This window comes from Poecilia reticulata, chromosome 10, assembly GCF_904066995.2.
Source record: "Poecilia reticulata chromosome 10, P_reticulata-male-v2, whole genome shotgun sequence".
Lineage (NCBI taxonomy): Eukaryota > Metazoa > Chordata > Actinopteri > Cyprinodontiformes > Poeciliidae > Poecilia > Poecilia reticulata.
In genome coordinates this window covers 33,114,008-33,126,773 of record NC_088839.1, presented here as the reverse complement: position 1 = coordinate 33,126,773, position 12,766 = coordinate 33,114,008, and the positions used below count along the sequence as shown (strand labels likewise).

The 12,766-nt window shown below is 42.6% G+C and overlaps 1 protein-coding gene across 2 annotated transcripts in view; it reads left to right on the top strand.

Annotated features, from left to right (window-relative positions):
* The window catches only part of mgat4b (alpha-1,3-mannosyl-glycoprotein 4-beta-N-acetylglucosaminyltransferase B), a 56,946-nt gene extending 46,554 nt beyond the window's left edge, over nucleotides 1-10,392 (top strand). Inside the window, exons 9-16 of one of the 2 annotated variants that reach the window (XR_014089501.1) lie at nucleotides 1,576-1,706; nucleotides 1,813-1,920; nucleotides 4,022-4,215; nucleotides 4,280-4,358; nucleotides 4,512-4,599; nucleotides 7,348-7,460; nucleotides 8,248-8,430; nucleotides 8,519-10,392. Coding sequence is in view for 1 of the 2 variants with exons in the window: in XM_081611956.1 (XP_081468082.1) it covers nucleotides 1,576-1,706; nucleotides 1,813-1,920; nucleotides 4,022-4,215; nucleotides 4,280-4,358; nucleotides 4,512-4,599; nucleotides 7,348-7,460; nucleotides 8,248-8,271 (737 nt within the window). In the remaining variant the exon portion in view is untranslated. Of the gene's footprint in view, nucleotides 1-1,575; nucleotides 1,707-1,812; nucleotides 1,921-4,021; nucleotides 4,216-4,279; nucleotides 4,359-4,511; nucleotides 4,600-7,347; nucleotides 7,461-8,247 lie in introns of both variants that reach the window. The other variant, XM_081611956.1, reaches the window with a different exon arrangement.
* The last annotated feature ends 2,374 nt before the right edge of the window (nucleotides 10,393-12,766 follow it).

Genomic DNA, 12,766 nt, shown 5'->3' with positions numbered 1-12,766 from the left:
CTGTGTTTTTCCTGCTCTTCCCATTTTTCCTGTTCTTCCTGTGTTTTTCCTGCTCTTCCCATTTTTCCTGTTCTTCCTGCATTTTCCCGTTTTTCCTGTTCTTCCTGCATTTTCCCGTTTTTCCTGTTCGTCCTGTGTTTTTCCCGTTCTTCCTGTTCTTCCCGTGTTTTTCCTGTTCCTCCTGTTCTTCCCGTGCTCCATGCGGTCCGCGGCGCTGGCCTCGTGTTTGCAGCCTGACCTCGGGTCGCCTGCACGGCGCCGGCGGCTTTAATAAACTCTTCAGGGTCCGGCTGACTCTCTGAATCCAGTCAGACGGAGGGGAAGCTGCCGGGCCGCTCGCTCCCGTTCAGCTGCTCATGTTTGCTAAGTTTAGCTGCGGTTTCATCTCATCGGCGCTCCTGCGGCCCTCCGGAGGCCGACACGTCCACCCGGATCAGGCAGGCCCAGCCGAGGCCCGGAGCCGGCCCGGTCCGGGGGCGGAGCTGCTCACGCTCTGACCTTTCGTGACCTTTCGTGTTCAGAGCGGCTCTGAGTCCTGCTGCAGGAAATGCTGCGCCCTCCCAGTCAGAGGCTCTAAAAAGCTAAAACGTGTCGATTTGGTTCAGGAAGCATTTTCAGGTTCTGGCCGTCGGATCCGTCCAGGAGTTTCTGCAACTCTGGCTGCTTTAAAAAATTACCATCGATAAATCAGCAACCGGATCGACCTGATTCCTGCTGAGCCCCTAAAAGGAAAAAATATTAAAAATAAACATTTTCATGCCCAACAGTGTATCTGGGCCACATGAGAAAGTTTATAATTTTTTCACTCGGTTTCCCTTTTGGACCTCCGTAGAATCCATTTCCCTTCTCTATGGTTAAATATTGTGATTTTCAGACTTAATGACATTAGCATGCTGAGCTAATGTTAGCTTAACATGCTAAAGTTCACAAATAATAATTGAGATTTTCAGTTTTATTCTCCACAAAGTAAAAATTTGCCCCATTATAGAAGCAAAATGGAGACAACGTTGGTGTAAAGTAATGCACAACGCGGTGCTGTTTGAGCTAACGCTAACATGCTAATAACTACAGCCAATTGTTTTTATCTTGTTTTGTAAAATGGACTGCGGCCTAAACCCATAAATCAAGCTAACATTATGAATCCATAGATAATTATTGTGATATTAAGACCTGCTTACACATTAGCATTATCATTCTAATGTTAGCATCACTGTTAGCCTGCTAATGGCCACAGATAACTTTCAGATGAATAACAATGGCTTTCAAAATGTTTCATATTGATTCCAAATCAACTACAATGAGGCTGTTAGCTTTAGTAAACCTTACACAGCCTAGCATTAATGTCCAAAGCTAATCGTGAAATATTCAGACATGCTAACATAGCCTTAGTATGCTAACATCATCGCTAATGTTTCCTGTTGAAAGCTGAACAGGAAGTGTAACATGAGATCAGTTATCGGTGTTATGATGCTAACTATGCAGAAACATTACATTTCTGCTGCAAGTGTGTTAAGTAACTTTGTTTTTAGTGGCAGCCGATTGTCTCTCAGTTCAGGTGTTTCTGTCTCCATGCAGGTAAAATGTTCAAGTCTCTGGATCTGTCGCTGATCGTGGAGTTTATGCTGATGTTCTATAAGGACAAGCCCATCGACTGGCTGCTCGACCACATCATGTGGGTCAAAGTGTGCAATCCGGAGAAAGACGCAGTGAGTCCAAAGCGCAGCGTTTTCTCCTTTTCTTCTTGAATCGATCATTTTCCAAGAACGAACAGAAACCCTGAAGATCAGCCATGTTGCCTGTTGTCTCCATCAGAAACACTGCGACCGGCAGAAAGCCAACCTGAGGATCCGATTCAAGCCGTCGCTCTTCCAGCACGTCGGCACTCACTCGTCTCTGGCCGGGAAGATCCAGAAGCTGAAGGTACCGTCTCTCCCTGTGCACAGAAATCTGGATCATTTCCTGCTGCGACCTTCAGCTGTCACTTCTGCAGCAGGACAGACTGACGGTTATACAGTGGCCTAGTCCAAGTCTGGACCTCATTCAGCTGGAGAAGCCTGAATGTGTTGCTGAAACGCCTCAGAAACACCTGATGGACGACGAGTTCCTGTGTTCAGGCTTCACTACTTTTCTCACCGCAAAACTAAAAATAAATGAGAAAATAAATAATTTGTTGGTATGAATCCAGCTGGAACGATTCAAAACGTTTCTACAAAATAAAGTATCCTGGACGACAAATCGCCCCAGTTTATTACAATAAACGATAATGTTGCTGTTTTGACACCATTGTCCAGGAATACATCTATTTTCTAACACGCTTGTCCCCAGTGGGTCGGGAGGTTCTGGATCCTCCAGCCAACCTTCTGGGCGACAGACGGGCTCACCTGGACAGGTGGCCAGTCTGTCGCAGTGTAATAACACAAGATGTGCACAATACATTTTATTATTTACTTTTTAGTAAAAGTTCTGGGTGCTGTGGCGGTTCAGACCCACATCAGGAGGCCTCTGTCTGTCGCTGGTTCGATTCCCAGCCTGGTGCCGCATGTCTTCCCTCTCTCTTTCCTGTCCGAGCTCCGTCAAATAACGGCCACAGCAAAGCACTTTGAATTGCCTTGTTGCTGAAATGCTGCTATACCAAAAAAACCTTTAAAAACTAAAAGTCGATCTCAGGTTCTATTGAGGTTCTGCTGAGGTTCTGCTGAAGTTGTGATGAGGTTCTGCTAAGGTTGTAATGAGCGCAAAAATTAGCACGAAAGCTCCTGACCGGGTTGAACCAGCATGATGAGGTTAGCGCTGGTTTGTTAGCCGCTAACGCTCCGACCAACCGGGACACAGACATGAACTTTACAGGGCAGACAGCGCCACACGGTGGGCAGCGAGTTGGGATGGAAACGCTCCACATCATTCTTTGTTCATAAAGATAAATCATTCTCAGCGCTCCTTCAAAAGCGACTGTAAGTTATTCCTGCGGTTCACATATAGCTGCACAACCAGAGCTAACGAGGCGGGTCTAGACTCCTACCGTGATGCAGAGTTCTCCAAAGAAACGTAATTCCTCACAGGGGGTTGATGTAAATATCCATACAGGTCAGCCTGAGTCCAGTTTGAGTGAAAGGAGGAGCGCCTGATCCGCACTGAGGTAAACTTCAGAGATCAAGCTGTTTCAACGCAGAGGCAACGTGTTCAGGCGCCAGCGGTGTGGTTGGTCCGCTCTGCCGGCGTTAAAAGCATAAACTATAAATTCATCTTTTAGGAATAAATCTGCTCTGCCAGTGAAACGCTCAGAACAACAGAGACGCTTTCAATCTGGCTTAAAGGAAAAAAATGAAACAATTTTTCTTTTTTCTTTTCCTGAAAACAAAAACAAGCAAAGCTCAGCCTGGTAGGGGGGCTAGTAAAGCATGGCGGGCCGCCAGGCTTATAATACACTGGGGGAAACCCTGGCTTTAGATTAAGGTAGCTATTACCAGTGGTGGGAACACCTAGCCAAAAAGTTAGCTTCACTAACTGCTAATTCACTAAGTGTTTAGCGTTAGCATATCTATCGCTAAACGGCAAAACACTTAGTGATACTAAGTCAAAAAACACAAAAAATTTGTGAACACTAAACTGCTAAGCTTAAAAATATTTGCAAATGCTAACGTTAAACCACTAAACACAAAAAGTGATCAGAAGCTAATGCTAACCATTGAGACGCCCATCTCTCTTCTGCTTTATGGTCTGTTGCTTGCTAACAGCAAAGTCCTCAGATTCTGATTCTGTTGCTTTTTATCACGTTAAAGTTGCGTAAATGTGATGACCAAAATGGAAAACCTGATGCGACATGAAGTTCATCCAAAATGGGGAACATTTTATGGCAATAGCTGGTTTAAAAGCCTCAAAAACGGCAGCCATCTTGAAAAATGGCTGAGAAGTGAACATGCTAAAGCTAATGTTGGTGGTAGCATCCACAGTTGACAGATTTTCACAGTTCGGAGAGTTTTCTGTTTAAGCGTCGGTCTTCATCATCCTGCCTCTTCTCCAGGACAAGGACTTTGGGAAGCAGACGCTGCATAAGGGTCACGCCAACCCGCAGGCGGAGGTGACCACCAGCCTGAAGACCTACCAGCACTTCACCCTGGAGAAGGCCTACGCCGGAGAGGACTTCTTCTGGGCCTTCACGCCCGTGGCCGGCGACTTCATCCGGATCCGCTTCTTCACGCCCGTCCGCATCGAGAGGTCGGTACGGCGCGGCGCGGGGAGGAACTTCCTGTCTGGAGTTACAGCTGTCTGTTGTTTTCAGGTTCTTCCTCCGGAGCGGAAACATCGAGCATCCAGGAGACAAACTGTTCAACACGTCAGTGGAGGTTCTGCCGTTCGACGTGAGTCCAGAAGGTCAAACCAGACCAGATTCATTCCGCTGACACCTGAAATGTCAGATGAAAACCCGGAGTTTAGAAATATGAGGCCCAAAGAAAAACGAGGTCTGGACCAAAACATGGACCTGGATCTAAAGTTCTGCTTGTGTTTCCCAGAATATTCAGGCTGAGAAGGAGGCGCTGACGGACGGCAGGGAGAAGAAGCCGAGGTACCATCGGACCGAGGACGGATTCATCCGGATCGGTGAGCCTTCAGTCCCGGTTCTGCTTCAGTTCTGAGTAACACCGGTTCTGCAGACTGTTCGCAGAAGATGGCCGCCTGGAGGAAATGAGCAGGAAAAACCCAGGATCGGGAAGTTTCTGGTTCAAAAGAGAAAATGAGAGGATGAAGAAGCTAGCTGGTTACCTGTTAGCTGTTAGTTGTTAGCTGGTTAGCTGTTAGCTGGTTAGCCAGTTAGCTTCTTCTAAATGCAAATGTTTCTGTGTAAGAGATTTATCTTTGCCTCATTAGAACCAAAATATCTTCTCATTTAAATAAGTAGCAAAACCTCCTGGAAGGTTGAAATGTCGACCTTTATGCCATTTGAACAAATCAGAGAAAATATTTTAAGTTCCTAAGATGAGAAAGTAAAGCGTTTAAACTCTGAGCTACGAGGCGACGGCTGAGCAGCAGCAGCTCCTCCTGTTGGTGGGATTAAAATCTCAGTCCAGATTATTCCTGTAGGGCCGTTTCTTTCGGATCGGATCGGGTCGAATCGGATCAGATCGGACCGGGTCAGATCGGATCGGATTGGGTCAGATCGGACCGGGTTGGGTCGAATCGGATCAGATCGGTCAGATCGGATCGGGTTGGGTCGAATCGGATCAGATCGGGTCGTATCGGACCGGGTTGGATCGGATTGGGTCAGATCGGACCGGGTTGGGTCGAATCGGATCAGATCGGGTCAGATCCGGTCGGATCGGACCGGGTCAGATCGGACCGGGTTGGGTCGAATCGGATCAGATCGGTCAGATCGGATCGGATTGGGTCGAATCGGATCAGATCGGACCGGGTTGGGTCGGGTCGGGTCAGATCGGGTCGGGTCGGACCGGGTTGGATCGGACCTGATCGGGTCGAATCGGATCAGATCGGTCAGATCGGATCGGATTGGGTCAGATCGGACCGGGTTGGGTCGAATCGGATCAGATCGGTCAGATCGGATCGGATTGGGTCAGATCGGACCGGGTTGGGTCGAATCGGATCAGATCGGTCAGATCGGATCGGATTGGGTCAGATCGGACCGGATCGGGTCGAATCGGATCAGATCGGGTCAGATCGGGTCAGCGTCACCAGGGACCTCTGAGCTCATGCAGTTGACATCCAGCCACTGCAGGCTGAATAATCTGCTGAACAGGAACAAACGCTGCTGTTTTCAGGGATTACGGCTGTACCTGAAAGCACCGCAGCGGAGCGATAATCCCAGCTGGGATTACGCTGCACTGAGGTGGAAGCAGCTGAAACGGGTCCTGAACAGAAATCCAGCTGGGATTACAGGAGCAGCTCCTGGTAATCTGTGATAACCTCGATAATCTGCAGCTCTTAAATACCTCAGTTGCTCACCGCAGATAAAACACATGAAGCTCGGCTTCTCAACCTGAGCCAAACAGACGACTCATTCAGAACCGGGTCGGTCAGAGCCAGCCCGGTTCTGCCCGTCAGGAGGCTACCATGACAACTACTAATCCCACAATGCACTGCATCAACCTTTCAGTCTCAGCAGGAAGACGGAGTTTCGCTGCATCTCGACTTGAAGGCTTTTATTTTCTGAGCATAAATGATTCAGAAAACCTTCAGTGCTGCAGCAGTGAAGGTCCAACCCGACCCGATCCAGCGGCGCTGCTGACCTTCACTGTCCCAACGTGGAACCTTCGTTTTCATTAGTTTCTGGTACGACCGTAAATCCAACGCACAGCCGCTAATGGAAGCGGCTTCTCCGGGTCATTTCTGCTTCAAACCATCTGATTGGACGCTGGAATAGACTGCTGATGTTTCCAAGTTGTGCTAAAAGCAGTTAGCCTATAAGAAGCTAAGCTAGGCTAAAATAGCATCTGAATGCTAACATATAGCAGCTAACGCTAATGATAGCGTCCACATTTATAAAGAAACTAAATGGATAGGATAACACTTTGCTCCAATCTGATGGTTGAAGAATAGATTAAAATCTATAAATATCAGATTAAATCTATAAATATCAGATTAAAATCTACAAATATCAGATTAAATCTATAAATATCAGATTAAAATCTATAAATATCAGATTAAATCTATAAATATCAGATTAAAATCTACAAATATCAGATTAAATCTATAAATATCAGATTAAAATCTATAAATATCAGATTAAATTTATAAATATCAGATTAAAATCTATAAATATCAGATTAAAATCTATAAATATCAGATTAAATCTATAAATATCAGATTAAATCTATAAATATCAGATTAAATCTATAAATATCAGATTAAAATCTATAAATATCAGATTAAATCTATAAATATCAGATTAAAATCTATAAATATCAGATTAAATTTATAAATATCAGATTAAAATCTATAAATATCAGATTAAATCTATAAATATCAGATTAAAATCTACAAATATCAGATTAAATCTATAAATATCAGATTAAAATCTATAAATATCAGATTAAATTTATAAATATCAGATTAAAATCTATAAATATCAGATTAAAATCTATAAATATCAGATTAAATCTATAAATATCAGATTAAATCTATAAATATCAGATTAAATCTATAAATATCAGATTAAAATCTATAAATATCAGATTAAATCTATAAATGTTCCTGATGTTCAGCTCATTTATTCACTGAAAGGTTTTTGAGTGTAAATTGATTTTGCTGATTTCAGCTGCAGTTGTGATGGTGAACCTGCTGCAGAAGGTTTTGCTTCTCCAGCTCCTTTGCTAACGCCGCTGCTTCTGTGTCCAGGATCCTTCCAGAACGGGATCGCAGAGGGAGAGGTCGACCCGACCTTCGGGCCCCTGGAGGCCATGCGCCTCACCGTGACGATGGACTCACCTGTCTGGGTGATCCTCAGCGAGGTGAGGCGGCGCTGCTGACCTTCAGCTTTCTGGTTTTGACCTTCAGGAGGGACTTGGGCGTTTTCACTGAGATCATTGACAGTCAGTGTTTCTTTAGCAGGTTAAAACGACCTTCACTGCGTTTCCATCATCGGATAATTTAGCTATTTAACATTTAGAAAATAAATGAATCACACTAATAAAGGAGCTGGAAACAGAAGTGAGGAGGTAAAACCTCATTATCTGACATTTATATTGTGGAAAAATGTAACAACATTTTATTTTAATGTTGCCCGCAGATGTTAACTTGTTCAAGGAAGCATAATGGTTAATATTTATTAGAAATAGAAATCAAACTTCTTCAAAAAGCCTGTAATGTTGGATCTTTTCAATAAATCCTGAAATGAAGACTTTATCTCTGAGAACTCAATAATTGTATTTCCATATTTAGTTTTCGGTGTTTTTCTCACCTGGCCGGTGAGACGGACGCCACATGGACGCTACTGCTCTGTCCTCGTTAAGGCAACTCGTTAACAACTCGTTAACAACTCGTTACAAACCAGGGAGTGAACAGCTGAACTGTTTCTCGCAGCCAGCAGTCACTCTGAACTCACCTGGAGGGAAAAGGCTCAACCAAAACCCATTAGCTGCTCAAAGTTAGCACAACTGACAGACATGTTTGGTTTGGGGAGAAGGGGAGGAAGTACCAGCATTCTTACAAAATAAGAGCCCGAAGCTTTATTTTGAAGAGTTATGCTGGGTTTTGTTTTATTTTGTAACTGCTCCTCTTTCTGTCCGGTTCCTGCAGATCTTCATAAAGAAAGCAGAGTGAAGCTCCGCCTCCTCAGCTCACCTGAGCGCAGAGCGGCGCCCCCGTGTGGCCGCCGCGGAGCCGCTCAGCTCAGAGACTGAAACCCTGGGAACAGGCGGCGCCGGCTGGTTTCCACGGCAACGCGGACCATCCAGAGTTCTGTATTTATGTGTACATACGGTAAGATAAATGTGAAAACACTGGAAGTTGGAGCGCCGAGCCGCTTCCGATGATCGATCTGCTGCTTCGACACACTTCCTGTCTGCAGACACACCCCTTCCTGCCGTCACACACCACCTTCACACACACTCACGGGCGCGTGTGGGTGTGTGTCAGCCGCTGCGGGTCCTCCCTCCGTCGGTTAACGAGTTGCCTTAACGAGGACAGAGCAGACTGCGTCCATGTAGCGTCCGTCCTGCTGAGACTACTGAAGGCGTTTGGAGTCCGACCTGAGGCCTTCTCGCCACAGCGCCCCCTGTTTACTGCGCCGCCTGGAAACTTCCTGTTTTCCGTAGAGAGACTGTTTTCCATCCAGACGTTGTCTTCCAGAGAGGGACCAGCCTGCGGGCTCGGAGCAGAGGAAGTTTGGATAAATGGTTCCCGTTCTGTCGTTCCTTCACATCAGCTGTAGGTGCCTTCTGATGTAAATAGTCCCGAAACGCGGGTCGCTCTTCCCGACCACATTTTACTCCCTTTAGTTTGGATCTTAGATGTGGAGGAACAGCAGATTTTCTCTTCTGATCAAAAATGCCAAGAAGTTTTTCTACGCCACGTCACACCGGATCTGCAGCCGTCCTCCATCACAGCAGGACGTCAAAAATGTTTCAACTGTGGATACAAGCATCAACATTAGCATGCTAACCCCATATAGCATGTTCTGTATGGATGACGGCCATTTTTCAAGATGGTTGCCTTTTTTTTTTACTAATATTTGCTATAAAATGTTCCTCATTTCCATGAGTTGGAGGAACTTTGTGTCTCAACAAAACTTTAAAGTGATAAAAAGCAGCAGAATCAGAAACTGAGGATTTTGCTGTTAGCGAGAGACGGACCATTTAACGGTTAGCGTTAGCTTCACTAATTTTTTAAACGTATTGAGCAGTTTAGCGTTAGCATAACTAAGATTCTCCTTTAGTTAGTGGCTAGTGAACCATACATAGCTGAACTGGTTAGCAGTGGATAATAATTCCTGCCAACTTTAGTGCAAATATGTATTCTCCATTAAAATCATGGTGGCCATTTTGAAAAATGTCCACCAGAAAAAGGAAACACAAGATCAAGAAAATATAAATAATTTGTATGGTTGAAAACATTTAGACTTTAATTTGACACCAAACACATTCATCTAATTGGAGACTTTTGTGCAAAACTAAAAATTTATTTTCCATTACAATGGCAGCCATCTTGAAAAATCAAAAACTTACCTATAATTATGATTTCTATGGGTTATGTATGATTTGACTCCAAAAGCATTATACTTTGGCAAACTTAGGGCCACAATATATTTTCCTTGACCACCATGGCGGCCATCTTGAGTGTTTCAGAGACTAGGGCTTTTTTTGGGGCGGAACATTTGTGCCATGTTTGGTTCTTGTATCCGCACGTGAAAGATTTTGCTGAAACGTTAAATCTGCTGGTCGAAACTTCCTGCCGTGACGTTCTGCTTTCATTTCAAAGCTTCTTGCAATAAACCCTGCAGATTCACCACGTCGGGTTGGACGGGTTTCACAAACACTGCAGCAGAAAAGGGTTAGATTAAGATTTTCACAATCATTTTGCTCGTTTGAGCTCCTGAGTAACAACGTTTTCAGTCAGGTTTTTCAGAAAAGCTAAAAACAAGGCGATCCAATCAGTTTAGTGATTTTTCCCATCAGATCCGTTGGACCATTTCGGTAAAGAAAACCAGGAAAAAGACCTCAGGGAACAATTTATCTGGACTTTCCCTCCGCTCAGACGGAGCTCCGGTCTCTCTGCTCAGACTCACTGAACATGACTTGAGTTTTATTTCGTTTCCTCTTTGATGCACTGGATTGCATTACTGTCATCTTGTTTGTGTCTTTTGTACCCTTTAGATAAACTATTTAAATGAGCTTAAACTTCTATCCAATCTGTGGATTGTAATAAAGAGAGAAAATGAAATCATTTCAGCCTCTTTGTCTTTTTTTACAGTGCAGCACATTTTCACATTTTGGCCTTCAACAAATCCAAAATGGCCGCTGATAGGTCATCAGTTTCCGCTCAAAGCTTTGCTAACATGGCTTCATCAGACTGCAAAGATGTAGGACAGAACCCTGGAGCCAGTTAACCTAATAGCATTTTAGCTAATTTTGATATGAAAGCTAAACTTAGCATTCAGTGACAGGATTAAGTTCATATTAGTATTTTAGGTGTCGAAATAAAAACACTCAGCAACATATTTTGTGTATGCTAATAATTTAGCTTCAAACTAGACATTTGACTAGTTTGAAGATTTATCTTGGTAACTAAATATTTGGTTTTAAACTTACATTTATAAATACTAATAAGAAAAAGTAACATTCTCACATTGAAAATGACTTTTTAATCTTAAAACAGGCTAAATAATCAGAATTACTGCTGTTGTTTTTGACAGTGTTTACCAGCGACATCCTGAGGGGAATTTATGTGATTAAAGTTTTGCACTTTTCTGAAAAAAACTTTTTCTAAAAGTTTGTATTTGAAAACTTTTGCTGACTGAAGATTTAAAGTTTGACAGTAACGGCTTTTACTGTTATTAATGCAATAATAAACTGGTTTACATTGGATTACAGTCAAACTGGACATTTAGCTGCTTATGAAAGAGGTCAGTGACTCTAGAACAATTAGAGCAACAGCGACCCCATGCGGCCAGATGTGGAGTTACATCTGGATGATGACGGACGGGGGTCACATGACGGGGGTCACAGGTCACATGACGGGGTCACAGGTCACATGACGGGGTCACAGGTCACATGACGGGGTCGCAGCTCCTTAAAGGATCAGGAAAATCTGGGATGAAACGCCTGAAACTGAGTTCAGATCCAAACCCAAAACAAATGAAGCGCAGCTTTAATCTGACAAACGGACGAATGAACCGGATGTTTATTGTGCTCTACTCCAGAATAAACCAGATTATAATATGACCTCAGAATAACAGAAATACATCACGACCTGTTGCAGCCATGCAGGCTGTTAAATAAAACATGATTAATTTCTATCTGGATGCTCCTGTTCTGCTCCAAACGGAAGTTAAAGTTTGACAAAAGCATAAATCCAGGTTATTAATCCAGATGGCGTCTAGAAAAGTCACCAGGAACACTGATGTCTTATTAATCTGCTCTGTTTAATGATCACGAGTCTCCAGCATCATGACTAACAAAATAAGCTCATTTAAAATGTTAAATACTTTTACTTTATTTGTCTATGTGTGTATTAGATTTTTTGTGGATCAGAACCAACCAGTTCTGATCCAAACTCTGAGATGTGTTATTTTAATTTTTATCTCAGAGTTTCTGTTCCTTCAGCCAACCAAATACTTTTAATTATGCTTGTTTGTTTCTATCGTTTAAATTCATCATAAAAGCATAATAATAATAATAATAATAATAATAATAATAATAATAATAATAATAATAATAATAATAATAATAATAATAATAATAATGTCACATGAGGTCTAAATATTCTGACAACTGAATTAAAAACAAAAACAAGGACAAATTTTAATTGACTTCATTTTCTTTTGGCATCTAAAACATAAAAACCTGAAATCTTTGGCTGAGAGATACAAAATCTGTTTTTTATTTTATTTCTTAGTGAATGTTGCATTTATGACTCCAAATGTTGGTGGCAGGTCTGGCTGACCTCCAGAACATTTTAAAAATCATTTTAATATAAAATGCCTGGAAGTTATGAGGGAATTAAAAAATAATGCTGATGTGAGAACTGAAGGGATTTTACTACGGGGAGAGAGGAGGGTCATTTTCTGAGGCTTTCTGTGCATATTTGGTCATATTTCATAATATCTGATGGTTCTCCAGTGAGCGGTGGATGAGACACAAAGGGAGATTAAATATGGGCAGGATGAATCAGAGGCATTGACTCATAAATAGGATTGATTGGAATAGATGGGTGATTGATTGAAGATTGAAATGACTTGTTTTGTAAAGTGCCCTGAGTTGACAGGAGCCGTGTCAATAAACTACATTTAACTGAATTATGGTAATCTGAAAAAAGGTCATTTTTGCTCTTGAAACAGAGTTCTTATGTTTTTAATATTTCAAATATAAAAAGACTAAATTAAAAATGATCTTCAACAGTTATTAACCACAACAAATGAAAAAAATTGCTTTTATTTTATTCCAATCTCATAGTTTTACATTATGTGTAGTAAGTCTATCCCAGGCCGCCGTTTATAAAGCGGTAATAAAGACTCATTACCGCTAAAAACAACAGGGATATTGATTTTCGATTAATTATATTTTACCATAAAATCAGTTTCAGTCTCAGCCCAAACCAT